The sequence below is a fragment of the Tigriopus californicus genome, chromosome 8 (assembly GCF_007210705.1).
Source record: "Tigriopus californicus strain San Diego chromosome 8, Tcal_SD_v2.1, whole genome shotgun sequence".
NCBI lineage: Eukaryota > Metazoa > Arthropoda > Copepoda > Harpacticoida > Harpacticidae > Tigriopus > Tigriopus californicus.
This window is the reverse complement of record NC_081447.1, coordinates 11,457,355-11,474,245: the sequence shown is the minus strand read 5'-3', so window position 1 is coordinate 11,474,245 and position 16,891 is coordinate 11,457,355. Positions and strand designations below refer to the sequence as shown.

At 42.2% G+C, this 16,891-nt stretch overlaps 4 protein-coding genes across 7 annotated transcripts in view; 3 read left to right on the top strand and 1 right to left on the bottom strand.

Moving 5' to 3' along the window:
- LOC131884697 (N-acetylneuraminate 9-O-acetyltransferase-like) overlaps nucleotides 1–6,309 on the top strand; it is an 8,710-nt gene extending 2,401 nt beyond the window's left edge. For both annotated transcript variants that reach the window (XM_059232542.1, XM_059232544.1), the window contains exons 3-16: nucleotides 216–348; nucleotides 436–678; nucleotides 746–834; nucleotides 916–1,090; nucleotides 1,163–1,278; nucleotides 3,857–4,135; nucleotides 4,214–4,335; nucleotides 4,718–4,887; nucleotides 4,974–5,108; nucleotides 5,179–5,280; nucleotides 5,349–5,455; nucleotides 5,563–5,779; nucleotides 5,853–5,991; nucleotides 6,058–6,309. In XM_059232542.1, coding sequence (XP_059088525.1) covers nucleotides 292–348; nucleotides 436–678; nucleotides 746–834; nucleotides 916–1,090; nucleotides 1,163–1,278; nucleotides 3,857–4,135; nucleotides 4,214–4,335; nucleotides 4,718–4,887; nucleotides 4,974–5,108; nucleotides 5,179–5,280; nucleotides 5,349–5,455; nucleotides 5,563–5,779; nucleotides 5,853–5,991; nucleotides 6,058–6,263 — 2,157 coding nt within the window. In that variant the 5' untranslated portion in view covers nucleotides 216–291 and the 3' untranslated portion in view covers nucleotides 6,264–6,309. The remainder of the gene's footprint in view (nucleotides 1–215; nucleotides 349–435; nucleotides 679–745; nucleotides 835–915; nucleotides 1,091–1,162; nucleotides 1,279–3,856; nucleotides 4,136–4,213; nucleotides 4,336–4,717; nucleotides 4,888–4,973; nucleotides 5,109–5,178; nucleotides 5,281–5,348; nucleotides 5,456–5,562; nucleotides 5,780–5,852; nucleotides 5,992–6,057) is intronic.
- Nucleotides 6,310–6,711: 402 nt separating this feature from the next.
- On the top strand, nucleotides 6,712–8,636 carry LOC131884701 (uncharacterized). Of its 3 annotated transcripts, none has more exons than XM_059232550.1 (4): nucleotides 6,712–7,267; nucleotides 8,033–8,190; nucleotides 8,278–8,358; nucleotides 8,429–8,636. In XM_059232550.1, exons 1-4 carry the CDS (start codon nucleotides 7,226–7,228, stop codon nucleotides 8,505–8,507), a joined length of 360 nt encoding a protein of 119 aa, XP_059088533.1. In that variant the 5' UTR covers nucleotides 6,712–7,225; the 3' UTR covers nucleotides 8,508–8,636. The 3 variants fall into 3 exon arrangements, with proteins under 3 accessions (XP_059088533.1, XP_059088536.1, XP_059088534.1); XM_059232553.1 differs by lacking the exon at nucleotides 6,712–7,267 and adding an exon at nucleotides 7,483–7,857 and having other exon boundaries at nucleotides 7,951–8,190; XM_059232551.1 differs by lacking the exon at nucleotides 6,712–7,267 and adding an exon at nucleotides 7,484–7,857.
- Nucleotides 8,637–9,886: 1,250 nt separating this feature from the next.
- On the top strand, nucleotides 9,887–12,955 carry LOC131884699 (uronyl 2-sulfotransferase-like). The gene is made up of 5 exons (XM_059232546.1): nucleotides 9,887–10,152; nucleotides 10,544–10,684; nucleotides 10,757–11,086; nucleotides 12,493–12,688; nucleotides 12,755–12,955. Exons 1-5 carry the CDS (start codon nucleotides 9,976–9,978, stop codon nucleotides 12,886–12,888), a joined length of 978 nt encoding a protein of 325 aa, XP_059088529.1. The 5' UTR covers nucleotides 9,887–9,975; the 3' UTR covers nucleotides 12,889–12,955.
- Nucleotides 12,953–16,801, bottom strand: LOC131884698 (uncharacterized). Its single transcript, XM_059232545.1, has 7 exons — nucleotides 15,457–16,801; nucleotides 14,527–14,767; nucleotides 14,296–14,463; nucleotides 13,960–14,203; nucleotides 13,573–13,818; nucleotides 13,354–13,504; nucleotides 12,953–13,284 (listed from the first exon to the last, which is right to left on the bottom strand). The coding sequence occupies exons 1-7, from the start codon at nucleotides 15,688–15,690 to the stop codon at nucleotides 13,033–13,035; spliced, it is 1,536 nt and encodes a 511-aa protein (XP_059088528.1). The 5' UTR covers nucleotides 15,691–16,801; the 3' UTR covers nucleotides 12,953–13,032.
- Between the last annotated feature and the right edge of the window lie 90 nt (nucleotides 16,802–16,891).

The window sequence follows — 16,891 nt, the reverse complement described above, 5'->3', positions numbered from 1 at the left end:
AAGATGAGCTTTGTCCAAATTTGTCGGTCGGGGTTGTTCAGATTAAGCTTTGTCCACTAATTTGTGGTTTGAAAATAACATTCATCCGCTTTACCCCAGGCAAGATTCTGAGAATATTACTAAACATATATTCTTGATTTACAAATTCTCTTCATATTAAGGTTTAACTTGCTTTCCAGGTTATAAACCCTACTTTAAACACATTTCAATTTCAGGGATGCTGAACGGTGTTTTCGTTATAATGATTTCTACGGGCATAAAAACCATTTTGTGTTCATCGGAGACTCGCGTATGCGGCAGATATTTCACTCTCTTCGAAGACTCTCGGCCAGTGCCTTGGATCCTCAGGTTGGTCCAAGCATGGAAATGACAATAAGTACTAGGATGGATGGATGCCAACTCACGCTTTAACCAAACTCCTCCGTTTTCTGATAGGATATTGCTGAGGAATATCCAGCTCATTTCAATCTCCATTGGAAGAGCAATGAGCAGAATCTGAAGTTGGACTTCTTTTGGCTTCCCGAGTACAAACGTAGCATGGAATCCCTTCTTGATCAACTAATGTTGAAACCTCCCAGTATCGTGGTCCTCGGGATCGCCGTTCATTCCATCAAATCCTCGAACAACTCCGTGGAGACCTTGTTGGCTTACAGAAAGAACTTGACCAGATTGGCCCAAGTAAGTTTGCTGAGCGAAAATCTTTTGATTCGCTGCGGATTGTAAATAAATCATTGCCTTATGGTAGAAATTGAATAGCTACGGATCCGTTCCCTCCACGCATTTTTTGTGGATGATGCAGCCTCCCGTCAACCATGCTCAGTTGGAGAGATCCAGGTAACTGAAAATGAAATGAATATAAACGCACGGGGAGGAAAATATCACCTGAGCCTCCTATTGTTTTTTGGTTATGGTTAGACAAATGATCACAAATGCGGCCATCAGTCAATACAACGACGTGGCCATGGAGGTCTTTAAAGATAGCTCGATAGTCACAACGTGGGAGTCCGTACCTAGTCTGGTGGAAGAATTCATCAATGACCTCACCGATGGCATTCATATGCCCGTACCTGCCCTGAAGCAAGCTAGTCTGGTAATTGGATGATAATGATACGAATTTAGTGGGATTAATTAAAATCTTTGAGTACCTAACCTATCGTTCCAGATGTTACTCAACCTGCATTGCAACGAGAAAATGAATTTCCAGGACGGAAGTTGCTGCAAAAAATCAGACTCGCCCACCTCATTGCAAATGTTCTCATTTGGGCTGGTTTACTTGTGGTAAGAGGACATTCTTGTTTAGGCTAATGCCTCTTAGTATGGTATCAGATGTACAAATGAATCAAAGAATCTTAGCCAATTGCTGCATGAGGAACAAATTCTGAAATGTAGAAAAGTAGATTGGATCCTTAGCTGCAGGCAATTCCAAGCATTTGTAATCAATTTCTGCACTATGATCCTTTCATTTTGATGATTTCAAATAGGCAAGTTTTGTTGTTAGTCTCAGTCATCCAAGACATCCAAGACATCCCGAAGGGTCCATGACAAACAGACTTTGAAGAGTCCGATTTTGGTACTTTAGTTGCGTGATTATTAATTTGGAACATTGCGAGAAGATGACGAGCTTTTCTACACTTGCCGCACATGCGTCTCGTTTTTGATTTGATAGGAATGGATTGAACCATAGCAATTTAATTTTAATTCTATTCCAAAACGAAGCGTTTACCGGGGCCCTAGATCCAAACCAAACGCATTTACATAATAGTCTCTGATTCTACATGTCATATACGGCTTTAGCTATCCTTCAGGCACCCTTTAACGTACTTCAAATGTTTCAAATGCCAATTGTTGGGCCACTTTCTATATTTCTATTTAAGAATACCTAATTTGAATCTGGTGTTGATGTGATTACAGATAAGGATTCCTGAACAGTGACTTAAGCCTTGGAACTTACTCTTAAAGCACAAACATATACAAAACTGTGTTTGGTTTGGATCTGGGATCCATGTAAACTCAATGTTTTGGAACAGAATTGAAGGTTCAAAATTAACTGCAATGGTGCTCTGAACTCACTGTTGCATTCTCTTAATACAGGGCACTAGGATTGAGTGGAAAGAGAATGAAAATATGTAAGACCAGTATTTAGATGAGTGAAACAGGCCAAGCTGGAATTTCTCTGAAATTTTTGTAAAATGTGACAAGCACCACCCACTATCTTTATGAATTAACTTGAATGAAGTTTTACTCACTTCACAAACTTAAAAGAGTATTATAGCTCATCAAAAATCATTGACTATTGCCACGTGAGCAAATATATCTAAAGACCTTTGCCTTAGCAACGAGGTGAACAAACCCCTTTTCATAAGTGCACAGGCTTTATTGTATACATCATAGATTTCTAGACACTGGATGTCGGACGACCGACCACTCGGTTGGCAAAACAGTACAATAAACCGGTTTGTGATCAATTCCCAGGAGACCATCCATTGTACAGTTTAGCCAACCAAGTGGTTGGTCGTCCGACATCCAGTGTCTAGAAATCTATGTATACATGTACACATGTATGAAACTGAACATGCCATCTTCAGCTTTCAACCAAATAACTTGTCCATAATGAAGGAATCATTGACCCCTCAGTTCTTTTTCAGCCTGTGTCTGGTTTGGCTTGGTCTTGTTGTATTGAAAGTAATAAAGATGGGGCTTCATGAAAACTGTCAGGGTGTGCATCAAACCATCCTTTCAACGTATTGCCACGTTTTTTTAATCACGCAACTAAAGTACCAAAATCGGACTCGGAAAGTCCGTTTGAGTCCATGGCACTGTTTTTGCCGCTAGCGGTAAGAAGGTTATGGAATCACCCAAACCTCCACAATACTTTCTCAATAATGGCAATTTCTAAGCCAGGATTCAAATGGATCCACTCAAATTGTATGCCGATTTTTTGAGGATTCAAATTTGGCCCGTTCTTAAATGATTAAAGAACGCAGTAACGTTGCTCAAATTAATTAATCAATCAATATATTTTAAATTTCAAAATGTAAGCCTCATTCACTTCAAATAATACCACTTGAAAATACGTTTTAAACATAATTTAAATGTGGTTTTTGACCTTCAAAATGTTAGACATGGAACTTTGCCGCTCCAGAGAACCAACTCAAAAGGATTAGGTATTCTGGGGTTTGTTGTAGCGCCAAATAGAAACAGATTAGGAAACAAGAGTCTCAAAATTCGTTTTTTTGATTGATTTATCGACTCAAAATGTAAATTTTCTAGGTCTTTAGAAGCTCATTTTTAGGCCATAAAAGTCGAAAAATAATAATCACGGCCGTCAAAGCAAGATTAAAATCCAAACTCTATCAGTCAAGTCTGTAAAGAAAGCGCCGAACAAGGATTTTTCCCGCCAAAATTGGCTTGTTTGGCTTGTTCAAAACAGGGCCATGAAAAGTAACACCATAGTGTTTGGCTTGTACGCTTTTATGCTAGCTCTAGTTCTGAACACATATTCTTGAACTGAAAATTGGGATCAATCAAAGATCGAGCATTGGTAACAAAAACGCTATTTCATCCCAAAATAGGAATGCATTTGAAGAGGAGGTATGAACTTGGACTAATCATTAAGAAGCACGGTAATTGAAATGACATAGCTGTGCTGATTCTCTTATTATTATGGACAAGTGGCATTATAGAACGAATTTGTCATTCTACAGTGCTTATTATTACTTGCAACTAGCTTAACAAATGGTATTTTGTTTTTGTTCTTCATTCATAAAATCGCTGGAATGACAAAAAAAAGAAAACATCAGAATGTATCCATGCCTTTTTTGTTTGTCTTCTACTTTTCTGAAATTGTCATTCTTAGCGCCTTCCTGTTGATCTTCACTCTCGTGTACCAAAGATTTTGTCAGTACAATTCGTACCACGTGGTCCCTGTGGAGGATGGTCCCGGTCCCACAAGCGCTCTGTTGAGCCTCTACGAGGTGCTGGTGGCACCTTCGAATCCCACCAATGGCTCCATGGCTGGAGCAGCGGCTCAGGGCAGTGACATGGGCACCTTTCTTTGGGCCATGACCAAACTAGCCATCATTTTGTCCTACTTCTACGTCTGTGATAGAACTAACTTTTTCATGAAAGAAAACAAGTGAGATCAATCAATGCTCTGACTGACCTAGATGACTTTGATATGGCTGATTCTTGTAAATGGCATGCGTCATTCCAGATACTTCACTCCCTTGAGCTTCTGGCTCCCTCTTTTGTACGTGGTGGTTTTGGGGATCTTTTTCAATGAGGAATCCAAAGGAACCCGGTTTCTCCACCGAGAACAGACTGATGAGTGGAAAGGTTCGTTCTGGGCTTTTTCAGCTGAATTTGCGTAAAAATAACTCAATTCTGAGACTTCATAAGTATCCACTCCAATGTTAAAAAATTGTATTCAATTGACATCTACTAATTGAAATTCATCTAGAGAGAGGTATGCTATCTTAACCATACCAGCTTAATGACAAATGTGTAGTATTCTCTTTCTAAAGATTCATTCCCTGCGTGGAAGCTATTATGAGCATGAGTTTTTACCTCAGTAAAGCCACCAAAGAACACATTAATTTCACTAAAGCCTTACGTTTTTTCGAGCCCTCCGACAATGCCAGAAAAATAAAACCCTTTCCATTTTTATTAGAAATTAGTATGAGATGAGACTTACCCCTGTGTCGTTACTCGTGTTTAGGGTGGATGCAATTAGTGATCTTGATCTATCATTTCACGGGAGCGAGCTCATCTTTGCCCATTTACCTGCATATACGCGTGCTAGTGGCCTCGTACATTTTCCTCAATGGCTACGGAAACTTCTTCTACGTTTGGCGCAATGGGAAGCTTGGCATGGAACGCCTTCTTCAGGTAAGCCAAGTCAGAGTCTGTCGAATTCATCGATGGCATCTCGATTATCCAACTGTCCATCTATCCATGTATTTATCTATCTCCAGGTGTTGTTTCGAATGAATTTTCTGACCCTGATGCTTTGCGTAGGGATGAATCGGCCTTACCAAGAGTATTACTTCGTTCCTCTCATCTCATTCTGGTTCTCATTACAATATCTCATTTTAGCCATACCACCAAAGGTATCGTTTAGTTATCTGAAATATCGCGAACGACGCATATCATTTGGATATGGGTGACCTTCTCTTTCAGATTACCTCTCAATCCTGTGAGAGCCATCCGATGCATTACTTCTATTTCATCTTGAAAGTCCTAGCCATGTTGGGCATCATTTCCATACTCTACATCTCAGAGGTGCCATCTCCAACCTACTCCCGCAATGAGTCAGTGTCGTGTCTTATTCTCAATATTCATTCCATTAGGTGTTTTTCGAAAAGATCTTTTTGACTCGTCCATGGAAGGCCTTGTTCGTCTCAATGGATGACGATATTCGAGAATGGTGGTTTCGTTGGAGACTTGACAGATACAGGTAAGAAAGAGCATTCGCATTACGATTATTGGTTTTTCCAAACAAGGTTCGTGAATGAATGGGCTTGGAGTTTACGGCCTTTTTTTGCCTTCACCCCTTCTACATAGCATGGTATGTGGAACAGTATTTGCCTTCATGGTCGCCTTGGGACATCGCTATAAATTGTTGGATGAGAGCCCAAATGGACGCTTGTTTCCCGGTGTGATCAGTGTCATCTTGACTTTGGCATCTGGGTCCGCTCTCATTGCGTTCCTGGTCTTTGCTCTCTATTGTCGAGGGAAAGAATACTGCAACAATATCCATTCCTACATCTCGGCGGTCCCGGTACTTGGCAGGCGAACTTTCCCCACGTGCTCGAGCTCATTTCTCATTTCAATATCCTCTGATTTGTTTTCAGATTGTGAGCTTCATTCTTCTTCGGAATGTCTTTGGCAGGATTCGTTGTCGATACTCCACCTTCTTCGCTTGGTTCGGTCGAATCAGTTTGGAACTCTTCATTGCCCAATACCATATTTGGTTGGCTGCTGATACGCACGGTAAACCTTATGGCCATCATATTGTGTATGCTTTTGAAATGAATATCATCCTGGATATTGTTGCAGGGGTGTTAGTCCTGATTCCAAATTATCCCGTGGTGAATCTGATTCTGACCTCGTTCATCTTCATTTGCGCCGCTCATGAAGTCCACGTGATCACCTCGACTTTGCTGCCGTACGTCGTCCCTTCGGACTCCAAGTTGATTCTACGAAATCTGGTCATCTTCCTCTTTCTTATGATCCCCATCGGAATTCGCGATGGGATGCTCTAAGAATGTGGAGTAGTGGAATAAATGAATAAACATTACTTTTACCATATCAAGCACACACCATTACCCACTGGATTTCTGGCTTTAATACATGAGAATGAGAAGAAAGCTGATTGGGCTCCTTGAATGTGGGAGCCTTGGCCACTCAAATGGGGTGTCCGTGCGAGTCGACTCGTCGCTTCAGCCAAATTTCCGACACAATGGATGTCTTGGGGAAAACTTTCTGCCCATGTTCGCCCATGCGAGAAGGCCTCTTTTCATTGTCCCCCTCAAACCCATTTCCGACCGTGACTAATTCAGAAACGACAGTCTCCTTCCTATTAGACATGAGTGAAAAAAGGCAAACAGGGTAACAATGGACATCATCTCCGTTCCTGTTGAACCTGTCTTCGGTTTTGGGTCCCCCTCAGAAGGTTCCACTTGGGCCTCTATCCCGGACAAGAAAGAATAACACGACAGTCAAGACGTCGGTCGCCCAATCTATTTTGTTTGCAGTGGAGCCCTTTGGGACGGGGGAACCAATGTCATCTCTTGTTTCATTTGTTCCATCCATAGATGAGGCTTTTTTCCGAGGCCCCAAGAACAGAGCACAGGACCATTTCTCACTCTAAAGTAAGACCCTTTGGCAAGCAACAATTGTCCCGAGAAACAAAAAGGAGAAAAAAGGAGCACCTCCAGTCGCTTGAGAACATGGTGGGGTGGGCGTGTTGGTGGGCCAGTTAGCAGCTTGGAACTGCTGAACCCTGGGAGGGAACGTTCATCATGGTCTCTCTTCTTTGACGGTGGGTTCCACTTGCTCTCGTTGGTTGGGTTTCAATTTCTCACAACTGAGAAGAGAAGCCAGAAGGAGAAGAAGAAGAAGACGAGGAGGGAGACGAAAAAAAACGATCCTGGGCGTCTTTTGGAGGGGCGTCCGTTACAAGGGTCCATACACAATCTTGGCCATTTGTTGCCAAGAAGTGAGAATGAAGGTACTCAAATCCCTCTCCCTGAAGCTTTTGATTACGGTAAGGGCAATGAAAAATGATTGTGGCAACCGCAGTGCATACATACAATGTACAATAACACCACAGAATCGCATCTAAAACATTTTGGGAGCCTTCATATCCCTACCAAAACAAGGCTGTGTTATTTCAAAATGTTTGCCATTTGAAAGCAATTCAATTGTAGTATCATTCACAAAACTAGAGTCTGTAACGAAATTCACAAGTAACTATCATTTTGGAATCAAGAATGAAAATGTGTTCGAGGATCATTTTCACGGAACGACCAAATTGTTCGCAGGCTTCACTTTTTCACTCTCCGTTTTGTCAGGCCTTCGGTTTGAATCCCTTACCTAACCTTTCCGAACGCAAAGCAAAGTGCATATTCAGCAACCTTCCGTTTCCGACCGGAAGGACGGCCTTATAGGAAGGAGGCTTTCTGGCTTTACCATACCATTTATCCCTAAAAGCGCGAGCTACTGTTGCTGTTTTGCCGTTTTGTGCAAAAAAAGGCAAAAACGTCACGCTCACATGCTAATTAATATGGTTTGAGCATGCCATGTTTAGTGCAAGGCCCGAGAAACCAGATCCAGATTAACAGAACTAAAACTTAAGTAAGTCTGGGTCTATTGTTCTTATTGTGTGGCTCTGTTTCTTTTTCGTGGCAAGCCTCAAATTAAGTCAAACTCCATTACCTTTTCCGTTAGCGTCTGGGGTCTTTCTCGATCCTTCTTTTTCCAATGGCGTTTATTCCACTAATCGGTATATTGTGTGCGTACCTGTCTGTAGGTGTTCCTGTGCTTGCAAATGAGCACCACTATAATGGGTCGAATGGGCGTGGGTCGAGGTCCCAAAGAAGAGGATTATCATAGCATGTACCAAAAGGAGGCCAAACCCTATTCAGACATCAATTTCGACAAGGACCTGGCCTATGTACCTCGATACAGGTATGTTGGTCCCTAAGAGACAATGCTGAAATTGAGCCTGGGAGGTCCAAAGAGATTTGAGCTGTGATTTTGTTCTTGAATTTCCAGATATCCAATCAGTTCTTATGTGGGCAAAAGAATGAAAAGCCCAGAGGAAACGGACCCTTATAGGCGTGGGCCTGTTTACGGGTAAGTCCATTGTTTCGTTTGCCAGAACCCAAAAAAGCCAGCCAGACTAATTGAAAACGAGTTGTTTCAGACCGTTGTCCCAATTGCTCCGAGACCTTTTGAGTCGTTTTCGAGGAGGAGAAGACGAGGGCGACATTTTCAAGAAGTGAAGACCAAGCAAGCTAGGAAGCTAGCAAGCCTCTCAATTCATTCCAAGGGGATGTAATTACTCGTGGCTCTTATTTTGTCATTTGTTGAGCATTTGATTGGCATTTAGCCCCAATAAAAGGGCCGCTCAAGTTGTTCAGTTCATGATCTGGGTTTGTGGAGAATGAAATATCAGCTTTGCCCACCAAACATGCCATCTCGTTAATTGTGCCCTTCGGTTCCTCAATCAGGTTTTTTTTCCTTCTTTCAATCATTGATTCATTGAATGGGTATCCGATCAACCCCCGGACTGTCGGGATGGTTGTAGTAAAATGGCATTTGCAACACCTTCGTCCAATCCTTTCATCTCTCATCTTAGGTGGATCCTGCCCTTGTTCACGCCAACGTGGACGTACATTTTTCATTCGCATCCAAGCATTTAATTGGATGGTCTATCACGCACATTCTACCTATGTACATAATACTAGTAGGTATGCACATATGTACAAACATTGCCTTTAGGTTTGTATTCCCCGAGCACGAGTCTAGGGAATCTTCAAATTCACACGTGTTGCAATTGGCGAATTGAAGTAAGCAGAAGCCCTGACACGAAAAGATCCAAGCAGCGTTTTTTTCGACATACGAGAGAGAGAATATTTAAGGGTTGGTTTGCATTTGAACCCAACATAAGTAGCATGTGTCCCACTACTTTAATATATCCGTTAACGCCGATTAAAATCAATTGGCACAGTTCACATTCTTTTTCATTTCGAATTTGAGACACTTGAAACCAATCGAGATATGCGATTTTTATGGTTGTTAAAATATACATGTAAGTGAATTATATTGGCAATTTGCTTCTCCACAGCCTCTTCTATGGAGGGACCAACCCCATTTTGTGGCAGTTCTTACTCGATAGCTGTCTCCTCTGCTCTCGTTTCATCCGTGTCATCACAGTGCAGTGGTCAAAAAGTCATTTCAAGTTTTGAGATTTCTTTCTTTTATGAAACCACAAGGAGCTCTTTTTAGTCCCTAAAAGTTATCAATATTTCTTTGAATATTTCCGTCAACCTTCAATGAGGCTTTTAAACCACCGTGCCATTCGTCTCAGTGGTGAGACGAGACGAGTAGGCTGATCATCCACGAATCCAGCTGATGTGAACGATTTTAAGATCAATGTCCAAATAACGAGTTTCCAGATATCTTAAAAAAATGTTTTTTTTCATCTTCTTAATCATTAAGCGGTTTTTAAAACCAATTTTAGGCGAGTATTAGTTAAACTTTGTTTACATTCGCCCCCCAAAATAAAGCTTTTATCCTACGCCCCCCTCCCCTCCCACACCCACATAGTACAGGATGTATATACGTACAAGTGCATATACATGTGTACAACGAAGTTTGTCAAAAACGGCATTTTCCTTCATTGACTTGCCACAACCACTTGTGTCAAGACTATTGCCATTTTTTCAGCTTAGCTGATGTGCAAAAACCATGCGGTTTCGACGTGACGAAAAGATATTTGTGCTTCTACTGTTTGTGTCCATTATTTGGTGCTATCACATGTTAGAGCATCTGAACGCCCAAAACAGTAAGGAACCATCGTCCATTGTCTCTACTCGTGAAGCTCAAAAGAAACAGGAGGGCCAATTAATAGCACGAGGATTTAATGTGGGTGAATTGAGTGACGGAATTTGACAGTACCACTATCATTCAGTGTAAGCTCTACTAAATTCAAATGGCCGTTTTGATGCCAAAGTAGCATTTCTGATCAAATTAGTCTCAAAAGAGATGGACCCAATCCTAAAGAGCACGGTATGAAATTTTGAAACTTGATCATCTTTTCACATACGAAAAGGCGACTTTTGTAACAAGGATTTGAAAAATCGAAGATCCTCCAAGTGGTTTCTTAGGTTTACCGTGATCGAAACCTAAACAGTCCATCGCTCAGTTGGCTTAAGACATGTAAATAACAATCAACACATATTTTAATCACGGCCAATATTTCATTCTGCACCTTGATTCCGGTACTCAAATTCTGTATACAACAAACGCCGTTCAGCCTCACCTCTTATTGTTGATTCGGGTGCCCAACTCCGGAACTGGCGTTTTGGCCGCTCTCTTGGACAAACTTTCCACAATGAACAGGTTTTCCCATCGAAAGGAACAATCAGACCAACCTTTGGTCACAGACGAATCGCGGGTAAATTTAGGCAATGAAAAGGAATTGACCTCCATATCAGTTCTTGCTGACCCATCGTATTTGTTCCTAAAGGTGGGGTTTGCCAGGCAATTCTTTAGCCGAAGAACGAGTCCTGTGAGCGAATATGTTCCAACGGTGTTCTTCAATTTTGCCCAATTAGGCCACGCTCAAAACCCGGTGTGGCTGGTTATGATTCGAGACCCCGTTCAAAAATTCATTGCCAACTTCAGAACCAAACGAAAAGTCCTCTGTCAAATCAGATTGGAGAACCATTTGCTGTTGAAAGGCGAGACTCTCGAAAATTGCTTTCAAAAGGATATTGAGGACTGTGTTCTGAGCCGTGATCCCGAATGTGCCCTACCCCATGGGCGAGAAGTACATTCATCCTACAGCTTCACTATCGTAAGTGGTTTTAAGAAAGATCTTGGGTTTAGGGTTATTAGGTTAGGGAAAGAGGTCAGCTGCAATGTGAACGAGTTCGAAGTCAAACACGTGCATTGGCTGATTCGAAACCGCAAATCGGGGCCCAAAATTGAGACACAATGTTCCACTTAATTTCTGACTTTTGAGGTAACTTGAGGATCTTATGATCCTATCAACTAAAAGGAGTCGCCACAGACTGGTATCTAATTTCAGAGGTAAGATTACACAACGGTCAAAAACAGAAGTGATCATTTTGTGGTAGCACAATTTCGAGTGAAAGCCTCTCATACCAAAAGGAAGGGAAGACATTTATTATTATATTTGATTTTTAGAGAGGTTTACTAAAGATCTCGGTGTTATTTAACGCCCAACTCGTAAATGCTGACGATAGATTCCGGAAAATTGAACGACTGGAAAGGGGAAATTGCATTGGTTTATCATCGACATTTCCGTTGAACAAAAAGAAAGCGTAACTTAAAATGCTAGTGATACGAGCAGGAATGGTCGTTGATGATATAGCTAACAATCACTTGGGCGCATTCGGTCCTTTCATCCTCAAACTGCCCTGAAGACTTCCAAACCTCAGAGATAAGATCAGTTAGAGACAGTTGTTTTCAAGCGGAAATATCCATCTTCAAATGGATTGTTGTTTTGCTAAACGAAGATGAAGAATGGGGTAAAAAATAGCATTTTGAGCATATGATGGACTAAAGCAGAGTTGAAATGTACCTAATAAATGACCTCCCGATCTTCAGGAATCGTCGGTTCCAAGTTTGATTTCGGAACGCAATCTTCGATTAAGCAAGCTCGCAAATACATGTAAAAGCGCAGTAATTGAATATTAAGAGTAAGAATAAGTAGCCATGCCCACAACAAAAAAGTTGAAAATCTCGTTGCATAAAGCAAAAGGCCTGTTAATCAATGATTAATTTTGAGGTCCAGTTGTCGTAAAATGTAACTTAACAGTGTTCTTTATAATGCTTTATCATTATTATTATTCAAGTACAGTGCGTTTGAGTAATTCGTGGACAATTGAGCTGATGTCAAACATGTAGAACCTGCTCAAGAACTTATTTGTGGTACAAAAAATAAGCAACAGAATTTCCTCTCAGGGGCTGGTTCTCTCATCCGCCAAGGACCTGTGGTTTCTTGTCAAATTTGCGACCTTTCTTTGATAATATAAATCTACTTCGATTCAAAAATTATTTTTGAGGGTAAACATTAGATCAAATTGAAGTGAAGTTGACTCTTAGGGTCATTTGGGGGGGGGGGGGGGGGGAAGGGGGCGAAGGGATGAAGGAACAGAAAACTGACAAACTTTTGAGAAAGCACTTGTCCATGCCAGGTAAAGCTCTGGAATCCATCCATTTAAAGCCATTTTCCAGGGTTATTTCTGTGGCTCGGAGAGTTTTTGCAGAGTGATGGGTTCGAAAAAGGCTCTGGATCAAGCCAAAAGGAATGCAGAGCAATTCTTCCCTGTTGTTGGAGTGGTGGAGGATCTACACAACACATTTGCCAAATTGGAAGAAATCTTGCCCACTTACTTCACAGGGGTTGATTTGCTCTTTCATCACTTGTCAGGTAAAAACAAGGTGTTTGACAAGTACCTAGTACTACCTATAATGACTTGATATGTTCCTGTTTAAGATATTCAAAAGAATGAGGACCGAGAAGTGGTTCAAATCGACGAGGAACCTTTGGAGGTCTTGCAACAAGCCCTGAGCCTAGAAATCGACTTTTACAACCACATCAGACACAAGTTGCAAAAGAGCGTTTTGTAATGGATATTATTATTATTGGAGCGGTTGCTTTAGACGATGACATTAAATAAATTGTTAATTGGTATTACATAGTTCTTATAGAACAGCCTGTGTATTTATTCCCTCAAGATGGCACATGTTTAAGAAAGTGCTTCGCTGTAGATTTCATTGCAGGAGATCCAAAACCGTTTGGACCGTGTAAGAAGAATTGGTAAATACGTAAAATCCCAGATTACACTCGTCCATTGTGCACTCCACGGTGTGGCCTCCATTTTGAGGGAAATAGGCCAATTTTTCCTCGTAAATCATTCGGTTGTAATCCTTCTCGAATTGACACGCTTCCAAAGTCAAATTCCGGGGTTGACAAACCAAGGTATCCACTTGTTCCTCAGATTGGTGGGTCAAGATGATATGGACCTGGGATTAAAAGTAAGGCCAACCCATAGAGTTTATGCGCACATTTAAAATACAATTCCCCAAACCCACCGGAGCCCTTATGCTTTGCTCGAAAATGCTGGGCGGAGTCCGAGAAATCTGCCGAGCGAACCAATATTGAGTGATCCAGGTTTTCTCCGTTCCAAAATACCAGGCTTGTTCCTCAACTTGACGTGGAGGCCATTGATCGTTTACTGGCAATCTGAGGACCGAACCCAATTGGTAAAATATTCAGAGTATGTACAGACTCATCGTGGTCAATTGACTTGCTTGGAAATAAAGAATTGGACCAATCCAAATGGAATCCCGAGTCCATTGATGAGGGAAAATGTTTGAAAGCGGCCTCTCATATCGGCTTCAAACTGCTCTTGAGCTTGGGTTTCGGTCAAGTTATTGATGATGGCTGGCAAGCGGAACTCGACCCCTTCAAGTGCCCCGTCCAAATTGATCAAAGAATGAACATTCTCAGGATGGTCCAAGGCATACTGGTAGATCACATTCAATCCTCCTCCCCACCTGAAAAGGAATATTAAAGCCACACAAAGTAGTACCTTCTTGGCCCATTCATGTAATCAAGACGGGTTTTGCAAGGGCAAAAGGCAAATTAAAAAACCAAAAACATTTGACAATTTTTTGCTTTGTTCATGGGGAACTCACCCAACGAAAGCATAAGGAGGCGCAAACTCCGGTTCTTGTCTGGCCAAGGCCTGAATGAGCTCATGATAGAATTGTATGGGTTGCTCTTGATCAAAACGCATGTAATCCGAGAAACCGAGTCCGGGTTTGTCCCAAACGCAAATCCGATGGCGTCCCTCCATGGCGTTCAGGATTCCCAACCAATCGCCCAAACCATGAGAACCATCGCTTTCAAAAATGATCGGAGGCAGATCGGTGGTGTTGCCTACAAACGTGCAAATCCATTGAAAATGAAGAGCTAATTGCCCGAGAGAAACCCCGTTGTGGCGTGATCGAAAAACATAATCCGGTCCTCACCTTCGCACCGATAATAGATTGTCTGCGTGTGAGCCTCGTCCAAAGAATACGTGAGATACTTTCCCGGTATGATTGGATATTGTGCCAATCCAAGCGAGTGAACAATGGATCCAAGCGACAAGAGGACACATATCACCAAGAACAAGGCCTTTAACGTCGAATTCAGTCCTAAATTGAGCCATGCTTATTTCAGATTCAACCACCAAAGACAACTCTAACAGGCTCAATTACCCAGGGCCACCATGGCCACGATGGATCTCGATGAATCGGGTTTTAATCTGTTGTCGGGTCGAGCCAATGTGGCTTGGTGAAAGCGGAAACTTTGGAGGAAGGCATTGGATGCGGCCAGAAGGATGGTGAAGGCTGATATGATGGCCAGATCTGCCCGTCCAAAGACCGCCCAGGAGATGCAGTGAATGAGAGAGAGCACCAGAATGAATCCATAGTAGACATTGTCCAGGAGAATCCAGGCCTAGTTTGGAGAGAATGAGTTTTTGGGGGGGAAACAATGTGATTTTCCTTGTGACTTTTAAAGAGGCCATAACTGTGGGATGTCTGGACCCCAGGGGGGAGGGCTCTGAAAAGTGCTCGCAGGGGGTATGCTCTAGTTCAGTCATTCATGTCTATAGAAAAACATTGAATACTCAATTTTTGGCTACCAATGTTCAATGTTTATGATTGATCTACTAGTGCTTGAAAGTGAGGAAAATCCAGTTTGAGAAATTTTTCTTCTTTTCGGGATTAGTCCATTCCATGCATTTTAATCGCCTCTGAGACTTTCCGCCTAATCAGCTTTTTATATTCTCCAGTATCCAGTCCACATTCTCCCCCAAAATTGTTCAAGTATGTCAAACTCATTATTCTACGCTCCTTCTTGAACCAAACCGTCAACACTTATTTAGTCTATGTCAATGGCGTAACAACAAACCTCCCAATTGTGTTTTCTCCCGTTTTCTCTTCTGACAATATGAGGCCTTTCTCCCGAGATCACGAAGTGATTTGTCTGACTTTTATGTCATGCATGAAATGAGGTTTTGACAAAGTGTTGACTTTGGCTCTATTATCGTACGGATGGATCAGCAATTTGTGTCTACACCACACATCAGCCACACTCAAAGTGTCAAACCTGACAAGAATTCTCACGATCCCAGAGGGGCCTACCTTGGAAGGCCCTGAGTCGATGATATCAGGTGTGGCTTGGATAATGATCGATTGAATGGCCACGAACGACAAAACTAAGCAATACCAAACCGTCTGGAAGTGGTTGACTTGAGGCCAAGGGCCTGGTCCTCGATTTTCCGTCAGGATCAGCCCCGTGACCACGCCCAAAATGGCCAAGGTCGTGACCACCAGAGTGAACCCAAATAACGTGTAGGCTTTGAGTTTGGATCCCATGTTGGGATGAAACCCTTCAACTGAGGCTGGATTGTCATTGCCTGAATTGATTACCTGCCTCAAATGCCAGCATCCCGATCTAATTGCGCCTTTCTGCGTGCTTTGGGTGATGAATCTGATAAGCGTGACGAACAAACATCAGCTACCTCCACAATCCACTTATGAAACAATCATTCACTACTGACGTCTTAGGGGTAACCATAATGTTGTTGTGAGACGATCAATTGTGAAATTAAGGAGTCATTCAATACGAAAGTTGAGGTGGCGGACGTTCTCATCGTGGTCTCAAATTTGGAGATGATTGGATCTCTGCTGCGTTCATTACCAAAGAAAACTCCATAGGCCTGGGGTTGACGTTTTCTTTGGTCCGTTTTGAAATTCATTCAAACCGTGTGTTGAGTAGTCAAGATAAGAACTTAAGCGATGGTTTCTTGCCGGGCTCAAAAAAACCGTCGTCGTCGTCGTCGTTGTGACTTTGTGATCGTCTTGGGTCTTGATTTTGTCTCTGTGTGGGTGGTGAACCGCGATTTCCGGTTCGAAATGTTTCCCAAATCATCGTTTGTTCCCAACTCAACGTTCAACGTGGTATTTCTCGGTTTTTCGTCCACAACTTGGTCGTCGGTCTTTGTTTGGTTTCATGATCAAGTTCATGTTCACTTCTCCAGAGGAATCCGTACTCGACTATGGATCATCATCCACGACCCTGGACTAGTTTCGGGATTGAATTCCAGCGCAATTATTTCTCCATTGGGTTTCGTAATGTCATCTGAATCATATTCTTGGTCTGTCTGTCTATCTATCTACGTATCTATCTACCTGCTCGCACTTCAAATTCGAGAGAGAATACAGAAATCTCGGAATGGACTCAAGCACGTAGTATGCACCAGAACGTGTATGCGTGAGTAATGCATAGTACACAGATGCAGACAGACGAGATCGGTTTCGATGATGATTGCAGTGCGAAGAGCTCGACTTTTTGAACGGGACCTTGGAGGATCTTGACGATGTCGATTGGCACTCCCGACACTTTTTGGGTGAAATGAAAATAAGCTCCTCAAGCGATGTAGCTACGATCGTCCATTTTTGTAGCCCTGTCATGAGGGTATGAGCAAGCATTGAGCTCAATGAATCTCATTGTGACTTGACAAGATACGGGACTGTTAGCAATAATATCTTGCTTGATTTACTACCCATATCGTTG

Excerpts from the sequence above, each read along its gene's own strand:
- LOC131884701 (XM_059232550.1), top strand. The coding sequence starts at position 7,226 with ATGAAGGTACTCAAATCCCTCTCCCTGAAGCTTTTGATTACG. Across the intron at positions 7,268-8,032 it reads CCCTGAAGCTTTTGATTACG|GTGTTCCTGTGCTTGCAAAT; the intron begins GTAAGGGCAATG and ends ACCTGTCTGTAG. Across the intron at positions 8,191-8,277 it reads GCCTATGTACCTCGATACAG|ATATCCAATCAGTTCTTATG; the intron begins GTATGTTGGTCC and ends TTGAATTTCCAG.
- LOC131884699 (XM_059232546.1), top strand. The coding sequence starts at position 9,976 with ATGCGGTTTCGACGTGACGAAAAGATATTTGTGCTTCTACTGTTTGTG. Across the intron at positions 10,685-10,756 it reads TGGTCACAGACGAATCGCGG|GTGGGGTTTGCCAGGCAATT; the intron begins GTAAATTTAGGC and ends TTGTTCCTAAAG. Across the intron at positions 12,689-12,754 it reads GCTCTTTCATCACTTGTCAG|ATATTCAAAAGAATGAGGAC; the intron begins GTAAAAACAAGG and ends TTCCTGTTTAAG.
- LOC131884698 (XM_059232545.1), bottom strand. The coding sequence starts at position 15,690 with ATGGGATCCAAACTCAAAGCCTACACGTTATTTGGGTTCACTCTGGTG. Across the intron at positions 13,819-13,959 it reads CCTCCTTATGCTTTCGTTGG|GTGGGGAGGAGGATTGAATG; the intron begins GTGAGTTCCCCA and ends ATTCCTTTTCAG. Across the intron at positions 13,285-13,353 it reads AGCAAAGCATAAGGGCTCCG|GTCCATATCATCTTGACCCA; the intron begins GTGGGTTTGGGG and ends TTTTAATCCCAG.